We start from the raw sequence: 17,409 nt of genomic DNA on the forward strand, positions 1-17,409 counted from the left end.
CCTTGGGTGGGATTCAGAATGGCGTAGCACAATGTGGAAGCTTTAGCGTAAGTTCCCACAGCTTCTTCTTGCTGCCTCAGACTAGAAAGGTGTCCACACATCAATCTCAGCTGACAAGCAGCATCCTTTCATATCCACTACAGATATTTTCTCTGAACGGTGGTCTCTACAGTTTTCTGCATTTTCAATTGCAGTTCAGTGAGCTTTGCCATGAGTGAATGGGCAGTTTGCTCATTCTCCAAACTAGCCTCATGCTTCAGCCCCCCTTCTATTGGTAATGATATGTTTTTCCTCTTAATAATCCGAAAGGCACAAGAAATTGGATGCACTAAGCTTAATTACTGGAGCAGGCTTAATGCAAATGTACATGGCATGCTTAACAGTCAAGATGACCAAGTAGAGGGTTAAACGCATATAGACAAGCAAATGTTATGCAGTACCACCATGCATTAACAGTACTGTAAATTCTGTAATGTGCAGCGACCATGATGCGTGATGGCATTCAAGCACAGATCATGCCCACTCATTAACTGCACTGTAAATGCTGGACAGTGCAATGGTCATGATGTGTGACAGTTCAAGGCATACATAATGTCCACTGCACTAACTGTTCTGTAAATGCTGACCAGTGCAGTTGCCATGATGTCCAGTGCAGTTGCCATGATGTAGGATAGTTTAAAGCATACATCATGGCCACTGCACTAACTGTTCTGTAAGTGCTGACCAGTGCAGTTGCCATGATGTAGGATAGTTTAAAGCATACATCATTGCCACTGCACTAACTGTATTGTTAATGCTGCACTTTCCAGCATAAACGGTACTGTTTAATGCTGGACAATGCAATGGTCATGATGAGCAATGGAGTACAAAGCACACATCATGGCCACTGCACTAAGTGCACAGTAAATGCTGGACAGTACAGTAGCCATGATGTGTGGTGGTTCAAAGCACACATGTCCATTGCACTGACAGTTCAGGGCATGCATCACGGCCACTGCACTAACTGCATTGTTAATGATGGACAGTGCAGTGACCATGTTGTGTGATGAGGTGCAAAGCACACATCCTGACCACTGCACTAACTGTACTGTAAATGCTGGACAGTGCAGTGGTCATTATGTGTGACGTGCTCAAAGGACAGTGACTAAGAGCATAGACGTGCAGTCAGGCATCTGATAGGCTTTGGATTTGTGGTGGCAATGAATTGTAGAATGCTGCCAAAAACAACATTTCTGGAGGATATACATCAATAATCACAGACAGCAGGATGATGTAATGCACAATAAGTGCTGCCATAACACATGTAGTGCTTTTCAATTACAAATCAGTATGTGTGGCATAGTAACTCAGCTGTGAGAAGACATGACACACACTTCCAGTCTAATTTTACTAGGCTGCTGAGACTGAAACAAGCAGCATCATACATGCTGCATACACTGTAGGTATCATACATGCTGCATCTGCAACAGAATATGATATTGTACCATAAGAGGAGCTGCTTCCACAAAGATCTTGACAAAATCCTATTTTACTACTGCATGGATGACTACACAACATGACACACAGTTATGTGGACATATTAGCTCTCTGAAAGATACAGACTATCATTATTTCAACAAAACCAAGAAAATATATCCAGCTAGTGCTCCGAGTATTAGATATTAGCCCAGAAACCGTACACGTCTTCTTAAAACATACACACTTATATGAAGTGCTTTTCGTTGCTGTTATACAGCAACTTCTTCAGAAAAGTTACACCAATATCAAACAACACTATTTAAATAGTAGACACGATCACATGGTGCTAGAATCAGCTGATATACACGTGACAACATATTATCCGCATGGGTTAATTAAAACTAACTAAAGTAAATTAAACTTTAATATTACTTTAACTCTGCTGTAAAAATTATCAATAAAAATCCCAAAGTACACAAAAAAGAATATATATATATATATATATATATATATATATATATATATATATATATATATATACTAAAAAATTCCTCCTTACATACAGAAAGGTACATACTATTTCAGTTTAGTTGTATTATATATTGTAACAATGTATACATGCATGTCAAGGTTGCTAAAAAGTCTGAAATTTGTTCATCTTTTCAGACTTTTAAGTTTTAATAGACATGCTATGTTACAAGAATCACCGAGTCCTGGGAAAGAAAATGCATTTAAACGAATTTGCCATGCTAGTTCACGACTTGTTTATAATTACAGTGGATTTTAAACTTTAACCTATATTTATTCCCATTAATACAAAATGTTTCCCCTACTTCAATAAACCTGCACATCTTACAGCTACCACATGTAGTCATACCTATGTGTCTATACAAATTAGTATTACCTCCACTTTCAAGGACATCTCACTGTCTTCACTGAAGGTGGGTTTTTTGGATGATATTTTCATATTTTATAGTGACAACTTTACAGGCTGAGGCTTTCATTTCCTATTTAATCTCTACAACTGAGTTTTTCAGGTTTACAGCTAAGTTTAATAGGGATAATATTGACTACCTCGATGTTAGGCTAACAAAAGATAGAGTTAACAATAGATATGTGTCTAGAATCTTTAGGAAAGATAAATATTGCAACTTTTTAATTCACTTTTCAAGTAGCCATCCCTTTCACCAAAAGGGTTCAATAGTAAAGGGTCAGTTAATCAGGGCAGCCAAGACGACTACTCTTGAACCTGATTTCTACGAGGAATGTGAATACCTAAGTATCATGTTCCAACAGCCGAGGTATCCAGATCACTTGGTTCAATCCTTAGTGTCTGAAGTAACTGGTAAGAGACAAAATGGACAAGTTGAGCCCATTCTAAAGATGAGTAATACAAGACTCACTGTTGAATACCATCTTAATCCATGTGGTTCTAACTGTGAGCAAGTGATTGTTGCAATATGTATCTTTCCTAAAGTAAAGACAGTGAGATGTCCTTGAAAGTGGGGGTAATACTAATTTGTATAGACACATAGGTATGACTACATGTGGTAGCTGTAAGATGTGTGGGTTTATTGAAGTAGGGGAAACATTGTGTATTAATGGGAATAAATATAGGTTAAAGTTTAAACTCCACTGTAATTCTAAACAAGTCGTAAATTGCCAGATGTTTAGGACGTCCAGCATTCTACGTGGATAAAACTGAACGCAGAATGCGGGACAGAATATATGAACACACTCACGCAATTGATACTAATAAAATTGACAACCCTTTGGCAAGGCATACTGCCTCAAATGAAGGGCACAAGTTTGTATTTAAAGCAATAGACCAGATACAAATTGATATTAGAGGTGGCCCTTTTAATTTATTGTTAGAAGAATGTGAACTAGCATGGCAAATTCGTTTAAATGCATTTTCTTTCCCAGGACTTGGTGATTCTTGTAACATAGCATGTCTATTAAAACTTAAAAGTCTGAAAAGATTAACAAGTTTCAGACTTTTTAGCAACCTTGACATGCTCATATACATTGTTACAATATATAATACAACTAAACTGAAATAGTATGTACCTTTCTGTATGTAAGAAGGAATTTTTTAGTATATACATATATATATATATATATATATATATATATATATATATATATATATATATATATACATATATATATATATATATATATATATATATATATATATATATATATTCTTTTTTATTTGTTTACTTTGGGATTTTTATTGATGATTTTTACAGCAGAGTTAAAGTAATATTAAAGTTTAATTTACTTTAGTTAGTTTTAATTAACCCATGCGGATATGTTGTGACGTGTATATCAGCTGATGCTAGCACCATGTGATCGTGTCTACTATTTAAATAGTGTTGTTTGATATTGGTGTAACTTTTCTGAAGAAGTTGCTGTATAACAGCAACGAAAAGCGCTTCAAATAAAAGTGTATGTTTTAAGAAGACGTGTATGGTTTCTGGGCTAATATCTAATAATCGGAGCACTAGCTGGATATATTTTCTTGGTTTTGTTGTTTTTATCTTACCAGTTTGAACTTGCGAGACTATCATTATTTCATTGCACGCCACTATATGTGATAATGCATGCATCATGTGAGGCACATAATGATCTGCACAACAAAACAGTAGACTGTCTAGGGTCACCCTGCAATGAAAAACTGCAGTGCCACAACATATAGATTGCAGATGGGACTGTTGTATCCATTCTGCCAGCAGAATAATGGTCTGATAGCTTGCACTCCCAACTTACCCAGCAACATGCTTATATTGCAAACACTGCATCTCATATAGGTCTATGTACCTCTATTACCTGCATGGCCTCTACATCATCACTGACATGCTTTTTGGAGTACACAGCATTGTGATCTAGTGCACTCCCTCCTGAACTGCCTCAAAGGTGTGAAACATCACCAGTGTTCTGCTTTAAGAGTGTACTATATGTAAGGTATAGATGCATTCTCCTCTTTTGTCTGCATAACACCTAAAATTACTACCGAAGTACCTAAAGAGTATTACTTATATCCTTATTTATCTATTCATTGTGGTAATTCAGGTAGAGCAGTGATGTAAATGGACTTATTTCAGTCTTAGCCTGGCCAAACATAAATGATAGCAAACAAGCAAGTCAAGAAGAAGTACAATGAATACAGGCAAAGTGTTGTGTGAAGATAACAATGAATCAATAACAGTAATAATAACAAAATACACAGCAGATGATAGGAACAAACAGTTAGGGTAAGGAGGGAAGAAGTAAATGAAATAGCAATGGAATAGAGTATAAAGTGTAAGAGATAGTTAAGAGCACACAGGAAGTAACTATATGCCATATAGAAAATGTGAAAGTGATTTTTCAGATATTAGTCTCAGGAAATAATGTGAGGAAGACGCATGTCCCTGACTGGTGAAGGGGAGAGTGGTGGATTAGGTGGTGTGCAGAGGGAATGCATTTGCAAACTGACTTTTACTTGAGATAATCTTTAAGTTAAACATGGAATAAGGGTATGGGGTGCGGTTTTTATGCTTAGTAGGGAGGTATTCATAAAACTTGAGATCTAGAATGGAGAAGGCATTGTAAGTGCAATGAAGTCATGTTCTAAGACATACAGACCAACTCTGAGAAGATACGGACCAGAGTGGTTAACGCTTCTTAGACTGTATGTGGGAGGGGTCATACGAATATTTTGGAGGCAAGGGAAGGAAAGTAGTGTCTTAGAGGAGCTTGTAGAGTTGAGATCCAAGAAGTAGTTTGGTACTCTGTTGGACAGGTACCTAATTGGCTTTATTAAGCATAATACAATGATGCTCATCTTTAGGAGAGAGGGTACTGAAACAACAGGCAGAGTTGCTTACAGTTTGGATGGTGGAGGAGTTTTTTTGGATGCTGATGCAACCAATGGACATCCATATTCAAGCCAACAGAATGCCTTTGTCTATGCCATTCCTGGCTGGTCTGGAGAGAAAAGGGGAAATGTTATAGGACTAAAATAAGAGGACATTAATTCTGTTCCCTATTTGTTCTACAGAAGGTGAAAGTTCAGTGCAGAATCAAACCACATACCAAAGTATTTGAAGAGAAGACATGACCAGTGGAGTTAAGATGGTCATGGTTAAGAAAAGACTGAGTTATTCTGCCATTTAGAGAAGGTACCAAACAGTATTGTTTTAGTTTTGTAAGTGTCCAGATTGTGCTTTTTGTTATTAAGCCATTTGATAATACAAAGGAAATTAATTTGTCATTGCTGCATGGTCAAAGAGATCAGGTTTGAATGAAATAAGACCATGTCATTAGCATAATATAACAGATGAAGGTGATGGAGGACAAGTGGTAGTGTATTAATGAAAATGTAAGAAAGAGGGGGGAGCCAGAATGGAGCCTTGATAGACTCTGTTAAGGAGAGGAGTAGAAGTAGGTGGGGGGTGTGAAACTGCACAGAGAAGTGGCAATTCGAAAGTTAATTCAGGGAGCTGTATCTGGGCTAACACCAATTTCAGTTAGATTTTTATGGTCAGCCATATCAAAAGCTCTGGTGAGGCCAATAAAGATGGCTCCAGTCAGAAAGCCTTTGTCCATAGCCAGGAGGATGTTATCAGTAAGTGTCCAGAGTGCAGAAGAGCACCTACCAGCCCAAAGCCATGCTGTTTTGAGGATAGTAGATGATACTAGGAGATGTAATGGCTGAATTAATTGTAAACTAAATTTTTAGATGGATTTTACCAAGTATGGGAAGAATGGAGATGGGACAGAAGTCAGGGATGTGTGATGAGTTAGTTTTTTTTGGGGGGGGGTAGTTTTTTGGGGGGGTTAACAATGGCTGTTTTCCAGTTATCAGGCATGATGTTTTGCGTTATGCAGAGATTATAAATGTGCAAGGGGGGGGGGCTATGAAATCTTTACATAAGAATAAGAATATGAACCATGGAAGGACACTGACAAGTCTACCAGGTGAGACAGTTTTTAGTTGTTAAAGTAGTAGTACTATATATTTAGCTTTGATTTCACTGAAATGGAAAGTAAGAATAAAGGGGAATGGAGGGAGAGATTGGGGGGTATTAACTGAATCAAGGATGGAAAGTATACTGAAATGGAAGTTGAAATCAATGGTTATGAGTTGAAAAGAGGACTGATTGTTAGGTAGAATACTATGAACTATCAGTAGGCTGACTTCTGCCCAGAATTTGTTAGGTGAGTTGAAAATGGATGGCAGATGCTTTCTCATAATGGGACTTTCTGGTCTTCTGATTGCTTGTTTAGCTAGATTTCTTATCTTAATATAGTGACACCTAGAGGTCACAAAATAGGTTGTTTTCTCAAGTACATCAGGCATTTTTACTGAGAATAAGGAGGCATTTGAGTTTGCACTTGAGCTAATTGTTTTTAGGGGTTTATAGAGCAGTGTGATTTTAGGAGGATAGTGAGAATTTGTGCAAGGAGAATTCTACAGTGGTTTGGGTCAGTAGAAGAAAGAATAGGAGGCCAGTCTAATGAGGGTAGACTTGTCTTTTAGTTTGAGAATGTTGCACTGGGATTTTTTTCAGTGAGGATATGAGAGAGGGAGGGAATTTGATTATGTGGTTAGAGATACTGAAGCTGATTGGACAATTGTCAATGAAGGGAGGTGGGTGAATGAGAATTCGAGGAATTATGTTAGGATTATTACTAATAATAAGGTGAAGAAGTGAGAGATGAGAAGAGTTAATTTTTGATCTGGTGGGTTCTGTGATCAGTTGTGTGAGTTTGAAGTCATTAAAGTTTTCCAAGATATTGTTTGATTACGGCTAAGAAGATCGATATTGAAGATACTTAGTAGGATGACATTTTTGAGAATTTTTATTGAGGAATTTCAAGCAGAAGTATTTTAAATTTGGCTAAAGAGGTAGAAGGGAAAGGTAAGTCACAGGAAGATGAATAAGAAACTTGTTAGTGGAGGGGCATGGAGAAGTAGACAGTTAGAAAGTCTAAGGTAGTGCTGCTTTGAGCTAAGGGTTGGAAATTTAAATTAGATGTTAACAGCATTACTGTTCCACCACCAGATCTAGAACTAGGTCTCCCATCAAGCTGTTTAGTTGGTCTATTTTGTGCTAAATAGTAATTAAGAAACAAGAAGAAATATATGGGCCAGGGCTAAAGCCAACATAACCTTCTACATGATTGCCAATATTTTTAGCAGTTTGTGTACTGTGTGTGTACTACTGTGGTTATAGATGCCTACGCCGCTATTAAAAGTATGTTGCCCTGCATTACCAGTACCAGGATTATAGAGTGGACAACAAAGAGGACATTGCCTTTCACAGTGTGTGTGTGTGTGTGTGTGTGTGTGTGTGTGTGTGTGTGTGTGTGTGTGTGTGTGTGTGTGTTAGCTGTTGTTTTGTTATCAAGGAGTTAGTTCAAACTCTTTGCTACATTTTAAGGAATTTCTTTTACTTTTAGTCCTTACTTTGGGTTTGATCTTCAACTTTGGATTGAGGGACTACAATTCTCGGGACTGCTCAGTGAGCTGTGGCTAACAAATTCATCATCGTCGTCGCTATCATTCTTTAGGCCATAACATTTTTACTGTCATTAGTCTGAAGAATATTCCTATCACTATGACAAACCTAGTCCCTGACAGCACACCTACAGTCAAACAGTCAATTAATCATATTAATATCAATATAAAGCTCTAAGAAGCTGGGCAGTATGATATTTATGAATATACATCAGCTGGGAAAACAACAAGACTTTGACAGCAACTTCTTTGGGTCCTAATACCATGATCCACTTGCATTAAAAACTCTTCCACTGAACATTCACTCTGCCCTGTTCCCTACTGTAGTCTGACAGTGAAGTTAGTACATATAATTTATGGAATGTGTTGTTTTAAAGCTTGCAGTGGGCAAAAATAACTTTATTTCTCATTCTCTGAAAGTGGTTTTCTGCACAAGCAATTTGCAGTTCTGGGACGTTGAAATCACATTTGAAGAGCTGACATAAATCCCATCTAGTATTCTCTCTCCTATTTTATTACCTAATTCTGTTTCAGAAAATTTGGAAAGAATTCAACTGCTGATTAAGTAATTCACTGTAAAGAAATCACATACCGTGACTTTCGGCATTCTTCCTCAACTACTTAATGAAACATACATTTCTAGGAAACATATACCTGCCTTCACTTGTTCCCCAGTTGAAATACAAATCCCAAATAATTCTCCACCCGAACGCACCACAGCTTCTCCCACACATACTGTCTTCTTTATTTGATCTCAAACCATACTTCAGGCAGTCATTTGTAAATGCAGAGTCAGTGGTATTTCCTGTCCTTGTACTGCTCTGCCAGGGACAGGCTCCTCCCTGTAGCTATATATCAAATGCCACTACTACTTTTCCTCAGGGCCACAGCCAGTGAGGGGGGAAGGAGTGGCTGCCCCTGCACGAACTGTTAGAGGGGCATAATTGGAATTGCTAAAAATGCACTAGATGGTCCCTGCAAGCAATGGCTGTAATCATTTAAAAAGTGACACTGGCAGTTGGAGCTGCTTAAATGGCAGTCAGGGTTTGGTTTGCTGTAAGGGGGCATGGTCAGCAGTGCTTGTAAGAAATGTAAGAGTTGCAATGGGTCTGGGACGTGCAAGTCTAAAAGCAGTTTTGGTAATCAAGTGTTCCTAATGTTGCACTCTTTCAAATCAAGGACCTATTAACTGAGTGCTGATTGTGCCCTTAATAGTGTATGTAACTGTAGCTCTTACTGCATGGAAGTGGTGAGGGCAATGACAAAGGCCCCAAATGTCCTAGCTACAGGTCTGATTATTCTAACCACAACATCCTTCATTGAGCTGCTTTTATATATATATATATATATATATATAGATAGATAGATATATATATATATGTATGTATATATATATATATATATATATATATATATATATATATATATATATGTATACACACACACACACACACACACATATATATATATATATATATATATATATATATATATTTTTTTTTTTTTTTCTTTGTGACTACATTCTTTCTCTTTATTGTCTAATTGCATGATATTACCACTTTTGGTTACTCCAAATTAATCTGCAAATACTTCACTGAGCTGCATCTCCTTTGCCCTGAATTTCATGTTTTCTTATCTAGTACATCCTGTTTCACCTAAACGATGGAGCCCGGACTACAGCCTCGGCAACCTCACTTTGAGTACCAGGTGTAGCTTCTAGATTATTTGGCCAGCACAGACAGAATTAAGTGAATGATGTCAGCTCACTTGTTTCAAGACATACATGACATGTGACTCATTTCAGACACTGCCTTGCAAATTGCCTAGAACTACACTCTAGTACATGGGTCAAAGAAGTGGTAGACAAACTTTAGACTAGTGAGTTCACAGCAGTGCAACTTTTTCAAGGGTGCATAGGATTATACATGTACTCTAGGCCTGACATCACAGGCCTTGTACAGTGTTGGCTGGAAATAAGACAGATATGAGAGATGGGCATATGAAAAATCTTGACTTGTATGAATGACATAATTTTCACCGTCCAACTACCAAACTTAACTTGAAGAAAGGGAGAATAAAATAAACAAGATGATTTGATGAAGATGGATCTGGACCAAAAATATTTAAAAAAAATAGCCAAAGTACCAGAGTAAGTTACACTTAAATCTCCCAATTAGTTTCTATAGTTGTTTTCACTGCCCCTACTGATGTCATGGCAAGTCCTTTCAGAATTATCTTAAAATTCCGCAGCATATGTTTTAAAGTTAAACTTTTAGTTTCCTGACCGGAATCAGTATTTTCCTTCAACCTGAAAATTCCACGTACACTACTATATCTGTGAAATCGCCTCATTCTTGGTCTGGATAAAATATTACTTGCATTTAGGTTCATGTGTTGCTGCAGTAAACTGAAAAGTCAGTCATGGTGATCATCAGTCAGAGTATAAGGATTCAAATCTAGGTAGATTTAGCAGTGTGAGTCAACTCAAGATCTTCAAATGGAAAAAGTGCAATTAGACAGCGAGTACAGAAGAAAGATATCGATGAATGCTGAATCTTCCTGAATTTATCACTCTCTCATCCTGTTGTCTGCAATTAACTATAGCAGATAGAATGTGAAACTGTACATATTCCAAATAATTATTTGTCTCTAGTCTTAGTGTTAAATTACTGGAAACATAATTCCGTAGAACAGAATCCAAAGAATTCAACAGGTGCTTTTGAGAGTTTGTTCCTTAGGAGCTAAAATAGGTTTCAAATAACCTTTATGTTTCTTTTTTCCTACAATTACTTATTCAGACTGAATACACATTTTCTACATTGTGTGAAGCAGTGTTCTTAAAATGTCTCATTTACCTATGATGAAAATGTCATCCCAAAACTCATTCAAAAACATAAGTCATAGTATATTAAAGCCAAAGCACTAGTGTTTCAGAAAGCCCAGTAACTGGCTACTTATGTATTTGGTAACCAGAACTAGTTTTTGTTTCATTTATAATACTTTTAATCATACTTAACCTTTATATACTTTACTTACATGAAGTGGTCAATAATAATAATAATAACTATTATTATTACTATTTATTGAAGTAGGTGGGATAATAGCTTCTTTATTTCAAATTTTGCATCTTTGCTGTTTGGGACTTCTTTGAAACAAGCATCAGCTGGCAGGATTATTTGCTGTATTTGCTGAATTTTTTAATATTATATTCTCTTCATTAATTAGACGTTTTCTGAGATGACTCAGGAGGCAGGACGTGATTAAATGAGTTGTTCAGAACTATATGGTAGATGTGTGGAAGCCGAGGTACTGAAAGCCATGTCCTCAGGAGGTAGCTCATTTGTGGCTTCTTATCATTTCTCTCTGCTAGATAGAGGTGCAAAACTTAACAAAAGCAGCCCACACAGAACGAGTCAGGTCTGCTAGTGCACACTTGTGACAATGTGGGTCATACCCAACTCAAGCCATATTGAGTCATTCCCTGCAGCACTATAAAAAGAAAGACTGTAGCATGTGGTTCAGTGTCAGTGACTATCTGGTACTTCAGTCTTTGATGTCGTTCATTTGGAAAACACCACTACAAAGTGATAATAGATGATAAATGCATAACTTTTTCCATTAGGGCTAAAAATGAACTGCACTAACTTCCTTATGTTTATCCATTTATAAAATCTTGTTTCATTTATACATGAAAACGCAGTAAAAGAGTTTCAGCTGCATCTCTAAGGTTCACGCACAGCAGTACTATATAATGAGATGACTTTGTCAGCACATTGCTCAGTACATTACATTAGCTGATTATATTAATGACATTCTTAGTATCCAATATTAATCTAAGCACATCTAGTATTAGCCAGTGAAAAATGTTAACATTTATACCAGTTGTTTAACTGCACAGCAAATATCCACTCATTATGTTGCTTTGTGCAGTGGACATGTTTTCAAAAATATGCAGATGATGTCAGGAGATAAAATGGTTAGAAGTTATTCATGTCAGAAGCTCTTATTTCATCTAGCAAGCATTTTCATTTGTTTCACATACATACATGCACAAATACACACACACACACGTATGCTCAAACATGTGCATACACACACGTGTGTGCTGCCAAAATATTAAGGCTATTTTAACTTCAGTGTTAGCATTTCTAAAACATGCCCTAAAAGTAGCAGTCGAGCCCTTTGCCTTTAAAAGATATTCAGAAAATGTCTATGCTTAAAGAGTTGGTATAGCTTATGTGTATTAAAAATTCAACCAATGGTACTTCCTGTAGGAGCTGTTAGTTGAGAAAAGCCAAAGAAGCATACAGTAAGCATATTCTATCCCTGAAACAGTATTTAAGGAACATACAGTAAGCATATCCGATGTGTCAGACAAGTTATGAAATAATGTGGCAGTAATGTCTCATCTTCCAGACTGTTTATGCACAACCACGTTAAAAATATCTGTTCTGTTCAGTTACTGCACAACAAAGCAAAGTAACTGTGTCACATCAGATTGATATTGATGATTTAACTTTCACTGTGTTGTATTCTCAAACGGCTGTAAAATATGCACAAGACATCTGTCAGTAAAACAGATCTTCAGTCTAGGACCTTAGTAACACTTAACAGAATCAAGAATGTGAATACATCTGTGCATTGGTTAGATAACAAAAGACTGAGATTCACAAACATATTCAAGGATCGACATGGAAGATATAATTGTTGCCTCAGAGCAAGAGGTTTCTCAGTTTGATTTTCAGCTGGGGTACCTTCTGTGCATAGTTTGCATGTCCTCCCTGTGTTTGTGTAGGTTTCCTCCAGGTGCTCTGGTTTCCTCCCACATTCCAAAGATATACAGTAGGTGGAATGGATACTCTAAATTGACCATAGTTGTGAGTTTGCATGTGAGTGTGTGGTATGGAAGTACCCCCACTGCAGGGCTAGCCACCCAGTGTGGTATAAACCTTGGCTGTAGATAGTTGTCACTGGTGAAGTGACACCCTGACCCCATGTGCAAAATTGGAAAAGGGTGTGGATGGATGGAGTCAAGGCTAGACTGACTTCTCATTGTTTGTGTTGTGTTGCCAACACATATCATGGATTGGCAGAATTAAATAATCATAGTTATAACATCAACTTCTGATTTATTACTGAAGCAATTTTTACAAAATATGGAAATACAATATTATTTTTCTTTAAAGATATTAAGGTCCTGTGTCAAATATGAACATGAAATAGGTATTGGTTTGAAAGGATTACATACCTGGCATGTAAACCATACGGCAGTTGCAGTTTTCTACGATGTATTTAGTTTCACAGTCTATCCTGCATGCAGTAATGCTGTAAACGGGGAAGAAGTCCGAGTCCAGGGGAGAAGATTGGCAGTCTCCCCAGGGAGGAGGAAGGTACGTTAGCTGCAAGTGACACAGAGAAAATAAAAGCATGAATAAAGAAGCACTACTTTTGTAGCTACTTTTAACATTCACATTCTGATATTTACACAACTGAGGTGAACAAGTTAGTATATGTCTGTTAAGAAAAAGGACAATTTCTTACAATGATGATCATTGCAAAAGCAACTTGAATGGTCCTTCATAACCTCACTCACTCTGAAGTAGTCTGAAAAAGGATCATGACAAGTACAGTCTTCTACTATGGAGCAAATAGTGCTACAAGTGTGTGTGTGTGTGTGTGTGTGTGTGTGTGTGTGTGTGTGTGTGTGTGTGTGTGTGTGTGTCTTAATGTTCAACCTGCAAAGTAGCCCCCGGCACTCCAGAGATGGAAGTTAAGAGCCGCATGTAATAAGAAACAATGTGCAAACAGCTGATTATATAAAAACAATACAAAGGTAGAATGAAGTAGTAGTCCACAAAAAGCACAAACTGACAGGCCAAAAAAAGAACCATAAGATGCTAAAGTACACTACCGAGGATAAGAAAGAAATTAAGTTTTGTTACTTTTATGCAAGAAGTTCAGAATTACAGTAGATGATATTCTAAAAGATTAAGAGAGAAATTAGAGGAAAGAAAAACTGTCAAATACTTCAAATGCAAATTTGTGTTCATTAATGCAAGAGATCCATGAAAAACATTATACAGACCAAGAAACTTTGGGCCATTTGGAAAAAGAAATAACTGAGAGAGTGCAAACATATAAAGAACAAAACCTGGCAATTTTGAAAGGTTTTAAAAAAGAAGCAAAGACATGGGAAAGAAGGAGAGATCTAATATGGTGCAATATCTATGCAAAGCAGAAAGCCAAATTAATCAATACAAAAAAGCAACTCCAAAGATATTTGAAGAGAAATATAGGCAGAGGCATCCAGATATGGAAGATTTAGCAATACAAAAAAAAAATAAGTTCACAAAGGGGGAATGTAGAACAGAAGATTAGTTAAATAGAAGCATAAGTTATGGAATACCTGTTACGTGTATGATTTAGTGGAGAAAGTCTAACACAGGATATGCTGCAGCATAATGGAACAATGAGTCCCCAAAGTAAGGTAAACAGGTAGAGTGTTGGAGACATATGAAGAAGAAGTATGGACATAGAAAAGCAAAATATTTTAATATAGTGCAATATCTATACTAGGGAAAAAGCAAAGCTAATCAATACAAAAAAAGCAGCATCAGATATATTTGAAGAAAAATGCAGGCAAAGGCATCTGGACATGCAAAGTTTCATAATACAAAAAAAATAGGAAAATGAAGTGGGGTAAAGAAGAAAAGAGAAGTAGTAATGGAGAAGTTAAAGAAATGGAAACCAAAGTTATGGATTGCCTGTGAAGTGAAGGATTAAGTGTAGAAAATCCAACTCTGGTAATGTTGCAGCATGATGTAACACTGAGTTCCCAAATTAATGAGAAACAGGTGGAATGGGAAGGAACTGATCAGTTGCCACATGAAGATACTCTGAAGTCATCAGTAAGAAACCAGTACAAAACATTTGAAGTTGCATAGCAAGGGAAGGAGCAGAAAAGAGTGACATTTCTGACACAGTCAATGTTATGCAGCGAGTTCCAACATGAAAGAGCAATGAATGAAGCAGGGTGCAGTTGGAGAGAATACATCACAGGAGGATATTTTGGAACTTTCTGTAGAATGTCTGCAGGAAATCGTGAACAAAGAATATGCCCTCAGTTTAGAAGAAAGTCATCTTAGGAAAGAGTTGCTTGATTTAATAGTGATGGATATTAAGACTGACGAAAGAAATAGATTACAGAAAGTCATTAGGATCCAAAATGAAGCTTGATAACACAAATGAACACAGTAATGAAGACTATTAACAGAAACCCATGTGATATAGCAGAAGTAAATAGGATATATATTACTATGCAGCTGAATTAATAACAGATAAAGTCTTACCACAAAACACAGGGCAATAAGAGAAAGAAAGGGAACAAATTAAAGCCATCGTGGAAGTATCGAATAGAGAAAACTATAAAGCAATTAAGAAAAGTAGGGTCACTGTTAAACGAGTACAGAATCGAGAAAACATCAGAAAAATACTTGGATAGATATGATAAACATAATGCACAGTACAGACAAGGCTCTATCATAAACTATTACAAATTATAAACTAAGGATACCAGCAAAGGCAGAAAAACTTGAATATATGCAAATAATTTTAAAGGAAAAGTACAAAATAAACCACTCACTGATGATTCAAAAAGGTTTTATAGAAAATTGGGAAACAAAGTAAAATGAATAGAAACATCACCCAAAAAAAGAGTAACTGGACACATTTTGGAGAAATATTTAAGAAGACTCTGTGGAACATAACAAAAATGCTGACTGGATAGAATAAGTAAAAGGAACAGACATTCAAATGTACAGGATATGAAATGGGACAGAGCAACAGCCAGGGGAAACAAATAAAAATAAGAAAAACTCCTAAGTGGAAAACCTCCACTCAAGATGCAGTACCTAACTTCTGGCTAAAAGTATTAACATCTTTACATGAATATTTAGGTCTGAGTAAGAACTACTTATATGCGTGGCCCAAGCAGACACCAACCTGGTTAACAACAGGAAAATTGATACTTCTCCTTAAAACTGAACCTGCAAACTATTGTAAAAACTATTGACTAATAACTTGCCTTTTGACGATGTATAAACTATATATTGGAATTGATGCCGACAAGTTTATAGTCATTTAGTAGAAAACTCAGTCATGGCAATAGAACAAAAGGGTAACAAAAGAAAGTCATATGGAGCAAAGGATCATTTGTTGTTAAATAAAGCCATATTAAAGAATTGTAAAAAGGGGAAGAATATAACTCATATGGCACAGATAGATTGCAAAAAAGCATTTGACAGCATCCCACATTCATGGATAAAAGAGTGCTTACAGGTGTATAAGATACAACCTACATTATCAGTTACATTACAGTAATCATGAAACAGTGCAAACAACTTTGCAGCTAAGCTACAACAGAGTGCAAATCATTATCCCTGGGATAACATTTCAAAGGGGAATATTCCAGGGTCTCTCTGACACCACTGCTGTTTTGCTTGACCTTAACCGATTTAGCTGTCTACTTAATAGATTAAGTTATGGTTACAGTTTAGCTCCCAGAAAACAAAAAAAGTGTAAAGACTTATCTAATTATTGTGGATTATTTATAACTGTATATTTCATCAGAAGAGGAGCTAAAAGCACAACTTGAAGTGGTCAAAACTTTTTTCAGATGACATAAGAATGTCATTTGGTCTTGTAAAAGTGCAACATTTAAAACAGGAAAGCTGGAGCACCAAGAAAATATCAGTCTGGGACAGGAATGTGATATAAAGGAACTTGAGCAGGAGGGAGTGCATAAATATTTTGGAAATGTTGAAGGGTCAACAATAAAACATGGACAAATGCAAACAAAACTCAGTAAAGTATATTTTAGAGGACTATAATTATAAGTTCATGGGTTCATATGAAATTAGTAGGCTAACGGCTCAAGACTCTTACAAGCCTAGCAAGTTTTACCCAGATTTTGCCCAATTTTCTATACACAGGGGAAAGAACAAGGGACAGCATGCATGATTTAACAGTTTTAACAGACTACCTCTGTCCCTAAGGGACACAGGCACCTTTGCAATTTCACATCCATCGGTCCATGTTGCACTTAAAGATGGTCAGTGAAGGGCTCTGTTTCATGTGATTAGGAAGCCTACTCCAAAGGAGGGGCAAACTCTGGGACAAATATTTGTTTTTCCAGCACAATCTATTCATGTCAGAGATCAGGCTGACGTCTCTGTAGTGCGTAACCTCTGTGCAGTTAGTTTTGCAAATATACATTTCCATCAGGGCTGGATCAGAGATTGCTTTGTACGTCAGGCAGAGATCACCACTCAGCAATTAGTAGGAAACTGAATACAGTGATAGGGCTTTTAATTGGTCTGTATATGACATGTTGATTATATCCTGCAATTTTTATTTATTTATTTCTGTGAGAAACCTCTGAG

The 17,409-nt window shown here is 36.7% G+C and overlaps 1 protein-coding gene across 1 annotated transcript in view; it reads right to left on the reverse strand.

Moving 5' to 3' along the window:
• The window catches only part of LOC122788123 (acid-sensing ion channel 2-like), a 1,562,929-nt gene that overhangs the window by 351,281 nt on the left and 1,194,239 nt on the right, over positions 1-17,409 (reverse strand). Inside the window, exon 4 of the mRNA XM_044055062.1 lies at positions 13,218-13,368. Coding sequence (XP_043910997.1) covers positions 13,218-13,368 — 151 coding nt within the window. The remainder of the gene's footprint in view (positions 1-13,217; positions 13,369-17,409) is intronic.

This window comes from Protopterus annectens, chromosome 13.part0 (genome assembly GCF_019279795.1).
Source record: "Protopterus annectens isolate FY-2018-M chromosome 13.part0, PAN1.0, whole genome shotgun sequence".
Lineage (NCBI taxonomy): Eukaryota > Metazoa > Chordata > Ceratodontiformes > Protopteridae > Protopterus > Protopterus annectens.